Source organism: Metarhizium album (assembly GCF_000804445.1).
Source record: "Metarhizium album ARSEF 1941 chromosome Unknown scaffold_4, whole genome shotgun sequence".
NCBI classification, from domain to species: Eukaryota; Fungi; Ascomycota; class Sordariomycetes; order Hypocreales; family Clavicipitaceae; genus Metarhizium; species Metarhizium album.
In genome coordinates, this window is record NW_024467578.1 from 1,381,336 (window position 1) to 1,399,421 (window position 18,086).

General features: G+C 54.2%; 6 protein-coding genes across 6 annotated transcripts; 1 reads left to right on the forward strand and 5 right to left on the reverse strand.

Moving 5' to 3' along the window:
* Positions 1-54: 54 nt before the first annotated feature.
* On the forward strand, positions 55-2,544 carry MAM_02694 (Glycosyl transferase, family 2; the record flags this gene model as incomplete). Its single annotated transcript, XM_040821493.1, has 3 exons — positions 55-435; positions 513-1,214; positions 1,288-2,544. 3 exons carry the CDS (start codon positions 55-57, stop codon positions 2,542-2,544), a joined length of 2,340 nt encoding a protein of 779 aa, XP_040680907.1.
* A 1,992-nt stretch (positions 2,545-4,536) lies between these two features.
* On the reverse strand, positions 4,537-6,120 carry MAM_02695 (Concanavalin A-like lectin/glucanase, subgroup; the record flags this gene model as incomplete). The annotated part of the gene is made up of 1 exon (XM_040821494.1): positions 4,537-6,120. One exon carries the CDS (start codon positions 6,118-6,120, stop codon positions 4,537-4,539), a length of 1,584 nt encoding a protein of 527 aa, XP_040680908.1.
* A 3,165-nt stretch (positions 6,121-9,285) lies between these two features.
* MAM_02696 (rho3 protein) lies at positions 9,286-10,284 on the reverse strand (the record flags this gene model as incomplete). Its single annotated transcript, XM_040821495.1, has 5 exons — positions 9,286-9,695; positions 9,779-9,868; positions 9,964-10,013; positions 10,103-10,153; positions 10,235-10,284. The coding sequence occupies 5 exons, from the start codon at positions 10,282-10,284 to the stop codon at positions 9,286-9,288; spliced, it is 651 nt and encodes a 216-aa protein (XP_040680909.1).
* Positions 10,285-11,656: 1,372 nt separating this feature from the next.
* On the reverse strand, positions 11,657-12,967 carry MAM_02697 (pre-mRNA-splicing factor CWC25; the record flags this gene model as incomplete). Its single annotated transcript, XM_040821496.1, has 3 exons — positions 11,657-12,101; positions 12,167-12,284; positions 12,367-12,967. The coding sequence occupies 3 exons, from the start codon at positions 12,965-12,967 to the stop codon at positions 11,657-11,659; spliced, it is 1,164 nt and encodes a 387-aa protein (XP_040680910.1).
* A 471-nt stretch (positions 12,968-13,438) lies between these two features.
* Positions 13,439-13,971, reverse strand: MAM_02698 (mitochondrial 40S ribosomal protein MRP2; the record flags this gene model as incomplete). The annotated part of the gene is made up of 3 exons (XM_040821497.1): positions 13,439-13,501; positions 13,569-13,740; positions 13,865-13,971. The coding sequence occupies 3 exons, from the start codon at positions 13,969-13,971 to the stop codon at positions 13,439-13,441; spliced, it is 342 nt and encodes a 113-aa protein (XP_040680911.1).
* Positions 13,972-14,624: 653 nt separating this feature from the next.
* On the reverse strand, positions 14,625-15,945 carry MAM_02699 (GDP-mannose transporter; the record flags this gene model as incomplete). The annotated part of the gene is made up of 4 exons (XM_040821498.1): positions 14,625-15,025; positions 15,085-15,441; positions 15,505-15,595; positions 15,655-15,945. The coding sequence occupies 4 exons, from the start codon at positions 15,943-15,945 to the stop codon at positions 14,625-14,627; spliced, it is 1,140 nt and encodes a 379-aa protein (XP_040680912.1).
* Positions 15,946-18,086: the final 2,141 nt, after the last annotated feature.

The following is an 18,086-nucleotide window of genomic DNA, read 5'->3' on the forward strand; positions in this document are numbered from 1 at the left end:
ATACATTTCGGACCTCTCGCTCTACCCCCTTGCCTCCTCTTGGCCCCGGCAACAATGAAGGGCTACCCCGACGCGGAAGAAAGATCGGAGATCGGCACTTCCCACCACCATGACCGAACTTGTCCCCACGAGCAACAGCAAGCCTCGATGGAAGATTTTCACCCTCCCGTTGCCAAGGGTGCCCCGAGAGTTCCAGGAGCAAACTCCTTCGCACAACCGAATTCGTTTTATCCCGCCGGATATCGATCACCTTCACCAGGCTGGCCGCCCTCGATTGCAGGCCGTTCGGAATCTTTCACACTAGTCGACAGTGCTGCTGGATCCCGGTCCAGCGTTCGCTCATGGCAAACCGAACGGCAGACGCCGGTCGATTCTACCCTGTCAACTCGCCATGGTGTTTCATTCCCCACTGACTCTGGCCCTTCAACGCCCATGGTATGGAAAGTTTCACATCCTCATGTGCTCGTTCTGTCCCTGTTTTTCTTTCGTTGCTAATGATAATGGATCATCAGAATCAAAGCCACATCAGCCTCACCGGGCTCCTCAAGCAAGCTCAACCACCAGCTGGCGGCAAGGACTGGACTGAGCATGGCGGCGTTGAAATCGTGCACAAGCGGGATGACAGCAACATTTGGAAAGGCTGGAGACGGCGTCTTTTCAGGCTGGTTCCCTTCCTGACCGTGGTCAACACTGCTTTCTACTTCATTTATTTGGGTCTGCGTATTGCATGCGTTGTCTCGGCGCAAAAGACGTTTCAGACGACTTACCACGCCGCTTGGCTTTTCATCGCCGTGGAAATAGCTGTCGCTCTTCCTTCACTACTGCACAACAGCTGGACTGTCATGTCAGTAAAGAAGCGATATAGACCCAAGCTTCGCCTGAGAGGTGAGGACGTCCCTACCGTCGATGTCTTTGTCACTTGCTGTGGCGAGGACGATGATCTTGTCATGGACACTGTCCGAGGCGCGTGCGACGTCGACTACCCTTACGACAAGTTCCGTGTCATTGTCCTGGATGACGGCAAGTCAGAGACCCTCGAGGCTGCCATCTCCCGCCTGGCCACGTCTCATTGTAACCTCTACTACATGGCTCGTGAGAAGATTCCCGGAAGGCCTCACCACTTCAAAGCTGGTAATCTCAACTACGGCCTCGAGCAAAGCCGGCTGCTTCCCGGCGGTGCTGGGCAGTTTATGGCCGCCCTGGACGCCGACATGGTATGTTGTTTAGTTTCCCAACAACGTGGCGACATTTTGTCGTGCGCGCAGCAAGACTGACAAGCGTCCAAAGATTCCCGAGCGTGAATGGCTCCGAGCAACTCTTCCTCACCTCCTCATTGATAGCAAGATGGCTCTCGCGTGCCCTCCCCAGCTGTTCTATAACACGCCGCCGTCCGACCCTCTCTCGCAAAGTCTCAATTTCTTTGTTCACGTCATCGAGCCCATCAAGGACTCGCTTGGTGTTGCCTGGTGCACCGGCTCCGGCTATGTCGTGCGACGTGAAGCCCTCGACGAAATTGGCAATTTTCCTCTCGGATCGTTGGCCGAAGATGTCGCCACTTCCTCTCTCATGCTGGGCAAGGGCTGGAAGACTGCCTACGTTCACGAACCGCTTCAATTCGGTACCGTCCCCGGAGATTTCGGAAGTCACTTGAAGCAGCGCACTCGTTGGGCCATTGGGACCGTAGACACATCATTCAAGCTCAATTTTTGTTTGTGGGGTGAAAAGGTTCGCAAAATGACGGCTGCCCAGCGATTCTCGGGATTCCTCTACGCCACGCTCAGCTTACACACGATACTCGTCTCCATCTCGATGTTTGGCATTCCCGTCATTCTGATCATGGGCAAAGCTTTGGTTGCCTACGCCACGGAGGAGCAGCTCCGTTGGCTCATTCGCGCGTGCTTTGTTTCCACCATCAGCAACCGTCTATGGGATTTTGTCCTCTTCGCGCCTGCCGGCTACCACACCGGCCAGCGTGAATCCCGATACCAGCTTTGGATGTCGCCCTACATCGCTCTGTGTCTCATCCGTTCCTTTCTGCTACCCAAGTGGCTGGGAGGCCAGGTGCAAGCCTTCAAACCTACGGGTTCCTTGGCCTCGGCTTTGAACGAGCGTCACCCCGCACTCAAGAAGAACATGGTCCGCCGCCTCTGGACCATTCTCGTCAACTACATGGGATTCTTCCACCTGGCATTTGTTTACACGACTCTTGTTGGCGTGGTGCTGACCTCGTACCGATGCTTCGTTCGCACAGACAGCACACGTTCGCTTTTGCTCTGCCTGGTGACGCATGCCTTTTGGCCGCCATTGACCTTTATGTTTTTGTGCAGCTCTGCGTGGACACCAGTCGCCTATGCCATCGACCCGCCGCAGATAGAAGAGCGCGAGCACCTCCTCGTCCGCGACCCTAAGACCATGGTTGCCCATCCTACCGCCAAGAGCAAGAAGATTGCCTTTGGCGGCCAGGCTGCTTGGTTCGAGTTTGAGCTGACCACGTCCACCATTTATACGGGTCTGATTTTTGCGCTCTCCTTTGTACGAGTCTAAACCCCGTGTCGGAGGCGCGGGAAATGGACGAATCAGCCAAAAGTACACTGACCTGAGGGATGCAGATATCAAGATGGAAGACACAGTCGACACAGGAGGCCGTTGTCGCCCCGGGGGGGAAGCGGCGAAAAGCCAAGCGACTTTTACATATTACGTATGCGCAACACGGAGGGCATTATTAATGATGGATATTTTTAGACGATACAAAGACAGTATACTGCAGTCTGTTGAGGAAACCACATGAAGACCCCGCATGTCCAGACGATGAAACTGGCACGTGCTCAGCGAAGATTTGTATTGGTTATTCTGATTTCAGTGTCAAGGGTACATGAATTTGTGACTACATTGTCGGCAGAGCGTCAGTGATGAAGATGGTGTAGTAGTGTAATATTTCCACAGAGGTAGGGCCCGTGGGGGTGTGAGAGGCCGCCAGGACAGAATTGAGATTGAGTACAACTATGGCCGCGTGAGCCAGGACTCCATGGGTAGTGTGTCACGAATCATCAGACGACCGACGTAGAAGATGTGTGCTGCAAAAGATGTGAGTGTTTGTTGTATCGTTGGCTGGAAGGCACCTGGCGGACGGTTTCGGCGCGAAGTGGTTACTCGGGTTTTGCTGCATGATACAGCACGGGATGGACACGAGGAACACGTAGTGTGTCGGTCTGCACGCACGCCGGAACATGAAGCCCGTCGTACTGCGAAATGTATTCAACATTGTAGACTAGCCATACGTGAAGCGTGAGGGAGTGTGTCGTCGTGCGTACCGCCAGACCAGCACCCTGCGAAAGGGCAAAAAAGCAATATAGACAAGCGAAGAAACGCCCTCGGCGTCATCAGACGGTGTTGCAACCCCCCCAGAGAAAGGACCCTCTAGACAAACACCAAAAAAAAAGAGGAAGAAGAAGAAAGAGAAACCAAGGTCCTCCGACCCTCGGGACGCCAATCGCACGGCGCAAGCACAAGCACCGCTGGGCTTGACGCAGAAGCTCGACAAAGGGCCATTAGAACATGTCCGAGATGGACAAGTGCGAGGGGTGAGTCGCCTGCAGCGGCGATGAAGTCGGCGGCCTCTCTTCCGGATCAGGCACCCGCAGCGCCTCGGGTATCTTCTTCTTGTTCTCGTGCAAAACTTGCCGCACCAGATCCTGCCACTTCTTCGTTTCCCTGATCCTTTGCCTGTTCATTTCTATGACTTTATTGCCCGCTTCCTGCAGGGTCACTCGTTGGCCCGTGTTTGCGAGCCGGCCGTCCATGACGAACGATGGTCTCGGTCGTGCTCGTGCTCGTGCTCGTGGTCTTTCCGTGAGACGGGGTAGTGGGTTTACTTGGAGCGCGACAGGCGAGGCAACTTGCTGCGTGGACGAAGCAGTAGCTATCGGCCGCAAGACGAATCGTAGGTGAGTTGACGACAAGTGGGACAGAAAACCCTCTCGCCGGCCAAGGACGCACTTGTATACGTTTGGACTTGATTGTCGTCGAGGGGCGTCGTTTCTTGTCCCTCTTCACTCCGTCTTCTGCTCGAGCGAAGGGCCGTCTTTGACGTGACAAACGAACCATGGATATGGCCAGACTGGAACAAGCGACAACGGACCGAGTCTCGCAAAAGGAAATCCAAAGACACGCACCATCGCCAAGAGGAGCCATGAACTGCGCCCAAACTGAACAGGTGAGTGTACTTTTGATCTGTTGATCCAATGTCTATCTACCTCGTCGACGAGACGGCCTCGGCCACCAGTCGACGTGAAACGCCGCCGTTGACGCCTGTATAAAAGGAAAGAGAAGAGAAAGATATGGCCAACCCCGCCTGCAAAGACAAAGAAGAAAATGGCGTGGTGAAAGAAAGCGTGGGAGATTACAACAAAGACATAAACACGAAAAAACAAAATCGCCCTTTGTACCCAAAGGACACCAAACTGACCCCTGAGAGCAACTATTTCTTCAGCTTGTTTCATTATCCCTATAAGCACCCATCTCGACGCAGCAACCCTCTTACCAGCCATTGTTTTTTCGTCTGGGAGACACAGGTCCCCGGTATCCGTAGCCTGGCTGTTGGTCGTCGGTGAAGCTTCTTTGGGGACCCATGGCTCCTGGGCTTTGCATTCTCTGCAGTCCATAGCCTTGCTGACGAGGTCCAGGGGACCCCGTTCGTGAGTATGGGTCGGGAGACGAGTCGCCACGCATCTGGTGCTGACGAGCGCTTTGAGGCATCCCGGGGCTCTGAGAGCGCGGTGGGTGGCCGGGACTGGGAGGAACACCAAAATCAAAACCACGATGGCTTGAAGGCGCGGGACTGGCCGTTCGGCCGGGTTGGCCTCGCATGGCTCCGGCGGCCACGACGCCAGCACCGGCAGCACCACCAAGGCTGCTAACGTTGCTAGCGCTGCTTCCAAGGCGAGACTTTTCGTCAAAGGGCCCGTCAAACGGACTCGATTCAAGTACGTGGTAAGTGTTTTTATCGGCCACGCCACCAGCCCGGAGCTCGCTAGCGTTGTACTCTTGGCCATGGGCAGTGAAGCCGTCGGGATTGACGCCGTCCTTGAGGAACCTTGCATTCTCGCGTCGCTCCTCATCCTCGCGCTGGGCCGCGGCCTTGGCCTCTGCGGCTCCAATTCGACGCTGTCGGATGTAGTACCAAAGCAGAGTCCCCACGGCCAAAGCAGCAACCACAGCGCCTCCGGCGTAAACAGCAGCCTTGGCTCCAGAGGGAAGGTCGTTCCATTTCTCGCCGAGTGACTTGTCGGGCTGTTTGTTCAGGGCGGCGAGGGCGGTAGAGTTTCCGCTCGCAATCTTGATGCTTTCCCAGCTGCCGGAACGATCACCATAGGTATACTCCTTGCCGCTGCTGTAGTCGGCGACCTGAGCACTCTTGAGGTACATGGTGTAGGGCCCATTGGCATAGTCTGTATCGCCGCCGGCCCACTGACGGGTCCCTTCGGGAAGAGACGGGTCACCACCAGCCCAGATGCCGACGCTCATACGCATGGGAGTCTGAGGATAGTTGAGCGTGTTGTTGGCATCCTTGGCATTCAGGGTGCGGACACGGTTTCCGTCGATGAACCATTCGATGGATTCCTTGGTCCACACGGTGGTGTAGTTGTGATAGTCGTCCTGCATACCGGTCATGGGGTGAGAACCGCCGTTCTTGAAATCCTGGCGGCCCTTGCCAAAGTAATTGGTCGTGGCGAAGGTCTTGTTGGAGCCCAGGAACTCCCAATCGACCTCGTCAAGGTCGTCACTAAGCCACATCATGGAACTGACAATGCCTCGGCCAGGGGCGACCTTGAGGTGGATTTCAGTGCGGCCAAAAAAGAAGTAGAATTTGGTGCGTATCGTTGGGGAGTCGCCTTGTTTGTTGATGGTGAAGGCGGCGCCAGTTTGAGCATCGTAGGTGACGGTGCCGGCAGTGGTCTCCCAGAGGTCGCCGCTCGGGGTGACGTTGAAATTGAAGTTGTGATCAGTTCCGAATGCTGGATCTGCTGGACAATCGCGTTCCATGGGATTGCAGTCGGTATGCACCTGAGCCGCCACCAGGCCAAGAAGGGCCGCTGCGGCAAAAATTGACTTGCAGAGCATGTTGTCGTCTAGATTCGACTCATGTGACTTTGTGCGTATATGGGGACGCCGCGAGGAGGGTGCGATTGATCACAGGCCAAAACGGTCTGGGGCAATTCTTGGATGAGACTGCAAGGTGGTCGTCGTCCTCCTCCTCCTCCTCTGATCCGGCAGAGGCCTGTGGTCTTGTGCTAGTATCTCAAGGAACGAGGACTGAGGACCTCTGATGCTCCAACAACTCGGGTCAATTGGAATCGTAGACGCGCAGACGAACGCGCAGGAGAAGGGGCGAAAAGGGCAATCGTGACAACAATGCCGTCGAGGGTGCGAAGCTAGGGTGAAGTGAAGCAACTCGAGTGTCGGTTGGTGAAGGAGTGTCGGGCTGAGGCAGGCGAGGCAAGGAGCGAACGTCGTTGGCAGACGAAAAGACGGCAAAGGAACGGCGAGGGCAAAAGCAGATTCAGGTCGTCACGGCTTGGTGGTGAGCATTGAGAACAGACAACGGATTGGCGTTCGGCAATTGGAAGCCGGGTGGCGGTGTGGTTCGGCCAAGAAACGCTCTGCATGCTTGCGTAGCATGGACGTGGTCGCAAACCAATTCAGGGGCCCACGCTGGAGTCGGGCAAAGCTGGACCAATTTGCCATCCATGTTAAGTTTCCCTGGTCGTGAGTGTCGTTGACGACGGTGGGAGGAGAAACAACTATCGCCGGGACTCCTTGACTCAGGGGCAGCGGCAAGCGGTACTGCTAGCGGCAGTGAAAAGCAGGGAAGGAGCGACACAGCAGCCAATCGGCCGCCGCAAGGACGCCCCCACCCTGCTGAGCGACCCACCCTCCTGCCCCTCCGGAGTATCCTATCTCCTATCTATCCCCTTTTTCCTTTTCCCTCCGAGGCAGAGGTTGTACACGCCTAGGCACTCGGTAGGTATATAATCGAAGGAAAAACGTGAAAGGAAAGGAGAGGAAGGGAAAGGAAAGGAAAGGAAAGGAAAGGAAAGGAAAGGAAAGAAAAAACACACGCACCCACCGAATACTGCATTAGTTGTGGCTTCTTGGCCCGGCCCGGGTGCATTATTGTCAGGGGTTTGAAGCCTGACTGACGAACAGGAAGCCTCGAGTCGAAGTGGAGAGATCGTCGTGGCAGTACGTACCGGTTACCGACGATCACGTACTACCAAGTAAGCAGACAGAGTATAGAGGACTTAAGAGCCCAAGTGCGCAAGGTTAAAGTTCTCAAGTACTCAAGTAACTAAGTTCTTAAGTACCTACTACCAGACACTTTTAGGTCAGTGAGAATACCAGATCGACAGCCCGAGACACCGCCCACCAACTAGACCAGACACCTCCTTGTCCGCCCTCAAGCACCCGTTTCTCCAGGGTTCGTTGCCGTTTATCTCGCCTTATCAGGCAGGCGAACTGTGGCCCGCCAGTCGTGATTAATTAACAGCAAAGTGATGGCCTCCCGCGCTTGATTGGAGCCAGACCGGACCCTTTGGTCGCCTCCCACCGCATTCCGCACCAACAGAAAAAGCATTGCGTCTCTCTCACAGCCTCTACTGACGAGCTGCATGTTGCGGAACTAGTAACGAGTACTTGGTACGTGCGCGTGTGTGTGAAAGCACCAAAGTGAGACATGGCAAGGCGGACTCGTTCCTAGCCAAAATGGACGTCGTCGTCGTCTGGTCTTGGCTTTAGTGAACCACTAGTACTACGCACATGCAATGCATGCTCGGTGCCAGACGCTGGAATGTAGCTTCTCATTGTCTTCCAGCGACGCCTGTCCGTGGGCGTCAGGTATGTATGGTATTGGCAAAATCAGCCATTAAAGCGCGTGGATGAAGGCGGCAGCAGAAAGCACCGCCGCCCCTCTCTATTCCGTGTCGTGTCGAGAGCTCACAGCGGGAGCGCTATCGGCCGACGTGACTGCAGACCGTAAGCTGGCGAGGAGTTGTGGCGGGAACCTTGGCTGAGGCATTGTAACGAGAGAGCGAGAGAAGGAGGACACGAAAAAGGACAATGCACCAGCGAGGACAATGAGACTGATGGATGGTGCAGTCGGCAAGTGTGCCAGGCACGATTTGTGGTAGACCTTGAACTACATTGCTACAGGTCCAACGTCAAGAGGGATGGGATCAACCCACGTTTCTGCATGGCTGTTTGAATTCTCGCAACCCCATCCGAGAAATGGGTCGTATCATGATTCATGATGCTGTCGCTGGAAACCTGATTCGCGTCCTCACAAACCGGGCGACGCCCACCAAAGAAATTGCTGCTGTAGGGTAGTCGGTTGCCATGACCTGACCATTTCCCCTCTAACAAGAAGGTGACACCAAGGGTCATCCCATCTCGAGTCTTGAGAACCCGGCGAGCTTTCCACAGACAATACCCGGGGGGCGAGGCCATGTCGAGAGCCGGACAAGATGGCGGCAGAATCGGGAATACATCAAAGAGCTGTCATTCCTCATCGAAAGGTGTCAAGCACCCGCTCGTCTGGCGCACGGCATCACAAATCACAGCAGGGGAAGAGGAAACCCCCCAACGCGAGAGCAATGAAGAAACAGACTCAGTCAAGCAAATGCAAAGAGCGGTAGTGACACAAATTCAGCATTTCTAACCCGTGGCCCGTGCAAACGCACCATCATCCTCCGTGCTAACAGCCCACAAGGTACGCCAGGGCTAATGTGACCCTCACCCAGACAAATAAGATATATATGTATATAAATGATAAATCAAAGGACACAAAAGGAATGAGTTGAAAAAAAGAAACATATGAGAAGAAGATACCGGCGATCGTTTCCATCTCGCGTACTGTGTCGTCCGTGATACATTCCCACTGCAGCTGTATGTACAAACACGGGATGAACGAGCGACTCCAGATAGCGTCATGCTGTGACGGGGAAAAAAGCAAAAAAGAATAAAATAAAATAAAAATAGGGAGCGATCTGACAGCGGCAGGGAAATTAAAGTCGAACCAAGGTCGGCACGAGACTGACCTTGTGAAGCTGAAATTTGACATGCAGCACGAGAATAAAGTGTTGAGGAAATTTGAAAAAAAAAAAAAAAGACGAAATCGTCAAAGGTAGGGGTATCTGAATCATGGGAGGCGTCTTGTTTTGTATGCGGTTGTGACGGTGTTCTTTTTGTTTTTTTTTCTCTTCTTGTTTTCGCATGCTTGATTTCGCCTCATCACATTACTGTGCACTTGTTCTCCTCCCTCTCCTTCTTGACACTCAAAGCAACCCGTGCTGCTTCGGTAAAGGCCTCGTTGACACCACGGTTCTTCATAGCTGAGCACTCGAGGTACCGTGAGGCTCCTATTCGCTTGGCCACGTCTAGGCCTTTGTCGTATTCGATTAGGGGCCCTTTGGGTCGCTCCGTGTTGACAGTTCCGTCGGCGTGTCTCGCAGCGGATGTGGCTGCTTCATCGCCTTGTTCGTCCTCGGCGCTGGCTTCGCGGAGATCGCACTTGAGCGCAACCAGGACCAGCTTGACACCAGGGCAATTGTCGGCGATTTCGCCGACCCATTTTGATTCCACATTTTCGAGGGAGTCCTTGCTGTCAACGGAGTAGCAGAGCATAATCAGGTCGGTGTCATCTAGAGGGAGGAGGATATTAGTTACAGGGAGGGACGTTTGCGACCTCGGAGACTTTCACTCATGCTAGGGAGAAGAGTCGTACCATACGATAGCGAGCGCAACCGGTCGAATTCTTCTTGGCCGGCGGTATCCCAGAGCGAAAGCTCGATGTGCACATTGTCTACAAATATGTCTATTGGCAATCGTCAGCGCGCAAACTCGTGACTCCAAACAACCGGGCCAGTCGCGGTGTGGCGTGTGCACAGAGGAGGCTTGGAGGTACCATACCGTGGACGTAGTTTTCAAAGACTGTAGGCTCGTACACCGTCGGAAAGTAGCTAGCCATGTACGTTAGTCGACGTCGAATCCGCCCTCGGAGCGTGTCAGAGCTGGCGAGGAGAATGGCGACTCGAGTGTCAAGACGTACCCTCTCGTAAAGACATTGAGCAGTGACGTCTTACCACAGGCACCGTCGCCTCTGCCATGAAGCCGTGTTAGCATTGGCCGACACGTGTCGACTCGGTTCTTCTCGTGACGTTGGTGACGGGCAAGCACGTACAGCAGCACCAGCTTGCGCTGAACCGTCTTGGACCCACCGCAGAGAGGCATTGTGAAGCGACCAGATCGTTCAATTGGCAATGTCGAGAGTCGGAGATGAGGGAGGAATTGGCGGGCGAGGCAGCGCGCGTCTCGTCGTCGGCAGGATGGTTCTGGCGACGTGGGATTCAAGAGACGTCTGGTCTGGTGGCCGACTCGAAAGGTGTCGGCATTTGAGGTGGATACGGAGGAGGAGCGGTATTACGAGGGCCAGACCGCACGCTTATGCATGCGGGAAGCTCGAGGAGTCGTCGGCGGTGCGTCGGCGGTGCGTCGGCGGCCCTGAAGCTGGTCGGCGGAGCCTGAGAGCTGGGGCTGGGGGTGAGGATGAGGGCGACGATGAGGGCGACGGGGTCAACTGGTTCAATGTCGGCAGCAGGCTCTCCAAGGCGGGCGGGAATGGAAATGGACTCGGAGTGGAATGGGAATGGGAAAAGGAGCGAGTCGAGGCTCCGGATGTCGGGAGGGACGAAAGATGGCTGGTGCGAATGCGCCTGGCGAACGACGACAATCCGCATCCGCGCCTCGAGTCGACGTGAACAAAATTAGCCACAAGCCGGTGTACATTGGCTTGATGGATACGACTTGACTGTGGACCAGCCCGCGCACACGTGCTGCTCTTCCAGCGGACTGGTCTGGTATCTAGAACAAGTACCTAGACAGTACTTACTTGAGTACTTAAGAACTTACCTACTTACTAAGTACTTGAGTAACAGGTAGGTACCCAGCTACTCCCCTAGCAACATATTCAAATTGGAAGTGCTCCGTACCAGCCCTTTGCTTTAGGGTACCTGCTTACCCAAGTAGCAGCCAGGCATCTACTTAGTAGTTACTTACTGACCTTACGTACCGGGTAGGTAGTAAGTAGGCACTCAAGTACTGAGCACTGAAGTACTCGAGCTCGGATTGCGTACAAGCCAAGATTCTTTGGTTCCTTGCCCCCCGCGAGTGCCAGATTGATCAATTCATCGCTTGCGCCACTGCGCTTCATCGCACGTAGCCAATAAACCAAATCAACCACTTGTCGCCGGCGCAAATACTAAGTACTGGCATAGAGGATCGTGCTAGCCTCGCCACAGGCGTCGCTCTAATTTATCTACAATCCAGCCAAAAGTCAGTTCCTGAAACACGCAGCCTGGCACCAACAAGTCGGCATCCAATCCACATCCCGACAGCAGGACAGCATCCCTTTTGACACTCCAAACCAGGTCCTCGTGCTCCTCGTGCTTGGGTCCCTAGAATCTCAAAAATGATACATCAGTCCGTTTTGACAGTAATGAATCCTGCAATGCTCATGTTCAGTCTATCCTCCCAGGTCCCCAAAATCGCTTGACCCGCCACAAATACTATATGTACGCATTTTTTGAATTCTCTCAACCCTAGTCTAGTCGTCATCCCGTTGATATCCTTGCCGGTTTCGTCCCATTCTCTCTCCCAGATCAAGCTTGCCGGCCTGCTGGTGTAGCCCATTGACAAAGCCGCGTTCACCTCCTCGCTCTCTCGCTCTGTCGTCTGCCTCCTGTGCCGCCCGGTCTTGCTTTTCTAGGAAAGCAAGCCGTTTCTCGCGGTCCACGTCCATGTCAGATGCTGCCGACTGCATGGCAGCCAGTTTGCGAGCCTTTTCTGCCTCTCCATCATCGTCATTGCCTCGGGGCTGCATCCTTGCTCGCCCGTTGCCGTAAGCGTGTCTGTTGCCGTTATGACGAGACCCATTTCCGTTCCATGGGCCCCGATCCTCGTCTCTACTAAATTCCCGACGCCGATTATCATGCTCATCGCGTCGGGTAAAATCACCGCTGCGCCGTCTTCCATGTCGCTCGGCGGACGGGCTGCGACGCCACCGTCCATCATCACCCGAGTTCGGACTGCTGGACCTTGGTCGGCCGTGACTTACCCGATAAGCACCCCCTTTGTGGCTACTCCCATATCTTCTGTCCGCTGAATCATATCGTGCCCGCCGCGGGCTTCCATCCTCGCCAAGCTTCCTTGGTCTCTCGTGTCTTTGTCTTCGCCTTTCGCCGTCGCCATCGTCGTGCCGGCGCACAGGACTCCGAGACCGTGAATATGATCTTGGTCGTTTATGTCGCCTCTCACCCTCTGCGTCCCTGCTCCTGCTGCGGTGTCGCCGATGCCTGTGCCTGTGCCTGTGCTCCTTGTCCCGCGACCTCTCCTTCTTCTTTTCATCCCCCATCCCCATCGAGGCCAGTAATTGCCGCCGTCTGATGGGATCGTTCATCATGGCTTCGTACGCCGCCTGCTCCTGTCGCTTGATGGCGAGCAGAGGATCGTCTCGAATCTTGGATGCTGTGTCTCGTGCATTGTTCGCATTCTGAAGCGCCATGAAGCTTTCTTCTCCTGCGCTCCTCTCCAGCTTCTTGTGCTCCGTGCCCTTGATAAGGTTGTCGATTCGCCGCTTGCCCAGAAGATACGCCTCGGTCTCTTCGCTTGTACCAACCTGGCCATCGGTAGGGCCTTGATACATCCAGTCGACTCGGTCTTCTCTCTTCTTGCCGCCGGCAGCTTCGAGCTGCCGCTGCAGCTCCTCCTTTGCGCGCTCTTCCTTAATTTCATTGATGCGTTGCTGGGTCCGTTTGCGCTCTGCGAGCGCCTTTTGTTCCTCCTCGTAGACGGCCTGCTGGTTTCGCCGTAGTGTCGGGTGGAAAGATTTCTTGAGGTTGAGATCGCCGCCGCCCATGATGATGTGTCTTCTTGATATCCTCTGAGGAGTCCTAGACGCGCAGGTGTTGGATGAGTGATGGCGCTGGAGAAGGTCCCTCAAGTGGCGAGGCTGGCAGCATGTCGAAGCTCCGGGCCCGCTTTTCTTTGGCCGGTGCAACTTGCTATTCGCCCTTCGGCCTTGCTGTTTCTCCGAAAGTTCGTCAGACTCACTACGTACTCGGGCCAAGCGGCGAAGCGTGTCCAGAAGTTGGAGCAATGCGGCGAATCCGGCCGATGGAACACACAAACCCTGCGAAATAAACTGCTGGAACCAGCTCAAAATCAGGCCATGAGTCTATCAAACACTGTCGGAGGAGATGATTGGTCGTACAAAAATACGCCTAGTCTAACCTGAACACTCCAAATACCAAATCCATGGTACCCGGCCGTCGTGCCATTCATATCGTACAGTATTAATCTCAGCCCAAAGGAACCCACAGAGCGTCCTTTACCAGCTTGCTCGCTTCACGCCCGGCAAGTTTCCAGCCATTGCCTCCATTCTAAAGTTGAACTGCACGAGATTAGCGCCCCGTACAGACCTCTCAACGTCGACGTGGCACCGTCACGACTCTACTTACTCTCGTCATTTTAAAGTCGCGCAGTACGCCACGACCCTGGCCTCCCATGATACACCTATTGCGAATCTGCGTGGGGCGGGTATACGCGTGCATCTGGGTGAGTTGCAGCTGCGCCTCGGCGCGGATACGAGGCGAGAGGGTCGTGTTGCGGATAATGTATCGCAGGGCTTGCCTGTTTATGAGTCAGTGCCGGTTATAACCGGCTGTCGCATAGATCAGTTGCGTCGCGTGGAGAATTTTTTCGATGTTTCGATGCGTCGCTGTCGCAGCGTACGGATGAGAGGGATGCTGCGTACCTCTCCGTCTCGAACTGCTCAAAGACCTTGCGCTTGGTGTGGTCCCTGATCGTCCGGGCCTTGACGAAGCAGCCCAGGTCGAGCTTCTTCGCTCGGAACATGGACATGGCGGGCGGTCAAGTTGCTGGTGTGTGCTGCAAAAGGCTCGTCGCAAGTCTCTGACGAGCGTCGGGAGCAAGCATGGTTTTCGAGATGCCGATATTTTGCCGTGCCCGCGACCCGCGACCCGCGACCCGCCTCCACTCGTCGCGCCACGGTGAATGGTCAGGGAACACAAGCAGCCAAAGCTGGGTTTATTAGAGTACATGACGATACCGAGGAGCCTCTGGAAATGCATTTTGGTCATTTTGCTGGGTAGTGCAACGTTGGACATCTTCATTGCTTCCGAGGCAGCTTGGCTTCCGACCTTGAAAACTAGTCCCAGCGCTAGTATGTATATTGATGCAATCGTAAGTCGTTGCCTTGACTTGAAGTGGTCTATTCTAAAACAACTCAAATTTGCATATCAGAGAACCATTAAATAATGCATGTTTCAACAATTAGGTGTTGCCGAGTAATCGCGAGGGAGACGTTTTCTTTTCTGTTCCCTTCCGTGACCGAAAAACGCCAGTCGACTAGATGCTGCCCCTTAAAATGCACAAATCTTGGACGAGACACCAGAAACGTGAACCTCTGCGTGAAGCCAGGCTTCAGCAGCCTGCAATGCTGGGCGCCAAAGCTCCCAACGTCGATCGAACCAACAGCGCAGCATAACGACTGTCTATCGCTTGTTGGTCAGCGGCAGTGCAGGCTGAGGCTTTTCCTTGCCCTTCTGAAGCTTGGCAACAGTATACACGATACCGCTTACAAAGCCCAAGATGATGGCGGCGACGCTGCCAAAGGTGACTGGTGCGGCGAAGAAAACGATGCCCAAAATTGCGACGGGCAACTTATTCAGCGCACCGACCATGGCATATGTGGTGGAAGAAGTGGCGCGGATACACCAGGCGGTTGAGTAGGAGATGAAGATGGCACCGAGACCCGAGTAGACCATGCCGGTGCACATGCTGTAGCGAGAACTGGCGGGGAAGTTGATGCTGAGGTTGGCAGAGGACCAGTCCTCGACAAGGAGAGATGAGATGAGGAGGACAGGAATGGTAAGTAGGTTGTTGTAATACATGACTGCAATTGTCATCTCAGCAGGCTGCGTATTTAGGCCGAGTGCAGGGCGTGCGACCAACCTTCCCAGTTGTTGAAGCCCGTCTTCTTGATAACCTTGCGCACGCTGAGGGCATACATGGCGGCACAGCAAACATTGATGCCCATCCATCCGTAGCCCAGGTTCAAGGTGGCCATGGCGGCAGCCGTGGCGGCACTCTTGGCATCCGCCCACGCGGCCACAACCGAACTAAACACCATCATGATGAACGAGACGAGTGTCAACGGAGTGAGGCTACTCCCGAACAAGAGGACCTCTCCGTAGGCAATGGCAATAATGGTCAAGTTCTTGAAGATGGTGTACACGGGAACAGAGAGGTACTGGAGGGCCTTGTTGCCCGTGTAAATCATGGCGACGAGTAGCAGAGCAATAGGAAACCCTACCATTTGTCAGTGGCGCGCGAGAACGGAGAAGGGGCAAAAGTGGACAAGAGAAGGCTCACAAGTCTTTGCCTTTTGCGCGTCGAATGCACCTAGGTCTTTGACCATGCCAGCCTGCTTGCACATGAGAATCGCCACGGTTCCGACAATGGACTGGCCGGTACGGGTTAGCAGCAACTTTCACTCTCTCAAATGAATACGAGCATACATACCTGAACGGCGAGATACAACAGATTCATGTTCCAGTCAGAGCCCGAGACAACGTACTTGTTCACAATGGTCATGCTCATGGAACTCAGACAGTAGGCCAAGACGGACGCGCCGCGGCTATTGTCCAGCGATGCCATGGACGGTCCCAACTCCTTGAGCGCATCCGTCTTTGCCTGGGCGGGCGAGAAGCTCGCAAAGGGCTGCTTGCGGGCGTCGCCGTCGCGGCCGTTGGCGATGCCGTCTCCATGGCCATTGGACATGAGGACCGTGTCGTCGGATTTCTTGTCCGACATGGTGGGCCGAGTTGAATGGAATTGAGGATGTGGCCGATGGGACAAGCAAGGCGCCGACTCGAGCACAGGAAGCGTCACGAGTACGTCAATGCAGATGAAACGAGTGGAGGGAGCGAAGTCGAAGCGAAAGACGGGGAGATGCGCATCAAGCGAAAACGAGTGAAGAGTGCAAAACCTTGCAAGGCAGGAATTTGGATTTGGCCATACATGGGACTTAAGGAGGTACGCGATGAAAAGGGAGGAGTCGTCGCCACATTTCCATGCATAGCCACAGCCACGGCCACAGCCACAAGCCACAGTACCTAAGTACCTACCTAGGTACCTAGGTACTTAACTATGTCGCAGTATGTATATAGGGGGCATTAAGTACACCAACTAATGTGGCGTGGCCACGCCCGTTTTTTGGTGTGACAAACTACCTAGGTACTTGCCCACTCACTTAAGAGTCTACTCAAGAAGGTATCTACGCATATTTTTACCTCGTGCCTCCTTCGGCAGAGAAGTGCTATGATGGCGAGAGAAGGCCACTGCACGAAAAAAAAGACTTTGGGCACTAGCAGACTTGAACAAGGGAAATCAAGAACCTTGAACACGAAAGCGCGTCATGTTGAATTGCGTTATTGCGCCATGTCCCGTTACGCAGCCCCAGTCACAAGCTTGTAGTGAAGTCGGTGCTGGGCCGAAAGCAGATGAGCAAATTCTGCAGTACGTTTTGCTGCTTTTCAAAACATCCAAAAGCCATCCAAGTCACGAATGGAGTATTCGATGTCTAGCTGATGCCGCCGATGAAGATCAAGTCTCACAGCTGGGCCCCCACCGTTGACTGTATGCAACTACTCAAGATAGGCAGTCAGCCTCATGTCAGGTATATATCAGTGCTCTCACGACCCTTGATTGTCGTTCTTGTCGTCTGCTGTATTTCAAACGGCCGCGACAGAGGACATCTCGTCCCAGCCGCCAGGGTAAGACAATTACCCCCCCGGAAGAGACATGTCTAGAAGTGGAAAGATTAATGCCAAGTGTGTCAAAGCCACGTTGAGGTTCGAAAATCCGGGTTAGATAGCAGCCATGTCCGCGAGCATCTTGGGTGGGTAAAACCTATACGCAAGCGTAGCAAGCTGATTTTCATGGCAAGCATCAGGAGCAGCGACAATCCCGGCCGTGGCGGCTTAGCTACCGGGCAGGGGTAACTGATCCGTTCTGATAATATCCCTCTTGGTATAGATGTAGTCGACTGTTCCAACACCGCGGTAGGTACAACATGTTTCTAGGAAAAGGAGCAGTCCACAACGCCGTCACCTTTTACGAAACCCGGGGAAAGAGAGACAACCCTAAGAGGCCCTTTTGTTGGTTACTGAACACCTTGACTACTTGTCAACCTTATATCACAAGGGGGGCTTCTTAGCCCAATATCTAGTTTGGGGGACGTTACTTGTGTACATACAATTTGACTTCCCAGCCCCAAAAAGAGCCGTAAGCTGCTTGAAGGCGGCCCGCAGAGTCTTCGTGAAATATGTGAACCATCTCTAGTGGTGCCGCCTTGGGAGTTGTGACTGTCGTGTCGTCTTGGAAAGATATTTTGCAGCAGTTTGATGCTGTATTCGAAGGTCGTCAGCAAGTCTGATTGAATGTTGAAACAATGCCACCCTGTAGTGTTGCGGTCAATAGAAAAATCATATACCAACTCTACCGGAGAGCTGACACAATCGAGTTGAGTTGTTGCTGGGCCCAGACAAAATGAGGGTGAGGGACAGCCGTAGTTCCATCATTGCGTTCCGCGGACAAGAAAAGCCGACGTAACCAGCAGTAAGAAGCTTCCATTACTGAGGCTGTGACTTATGGCAAATCACTCATCGCTGCGCGCAGTCGTGCGATGGCCAGCATTATGACGGCATGGCGAGCCACGTCTTGGCATTCTGCATCATTCATGATTTTATAAATCGAGACGCGCAGCCAGTGGTCTCGCTTATCATAATGTCTTGGAATGCGATGCAAGACATTGTCGTTGCCATCTGCCTGATCCTGTCTTCGATATCGCCTGGGTAAGGCCTACCAAAGCCGGCGCCTCCATGAGAACGCAACGTCCGGGACACTAGCCGTCAATCTAAAGAAATCCGAAGCAGTGTTCGTACTGATCGTGG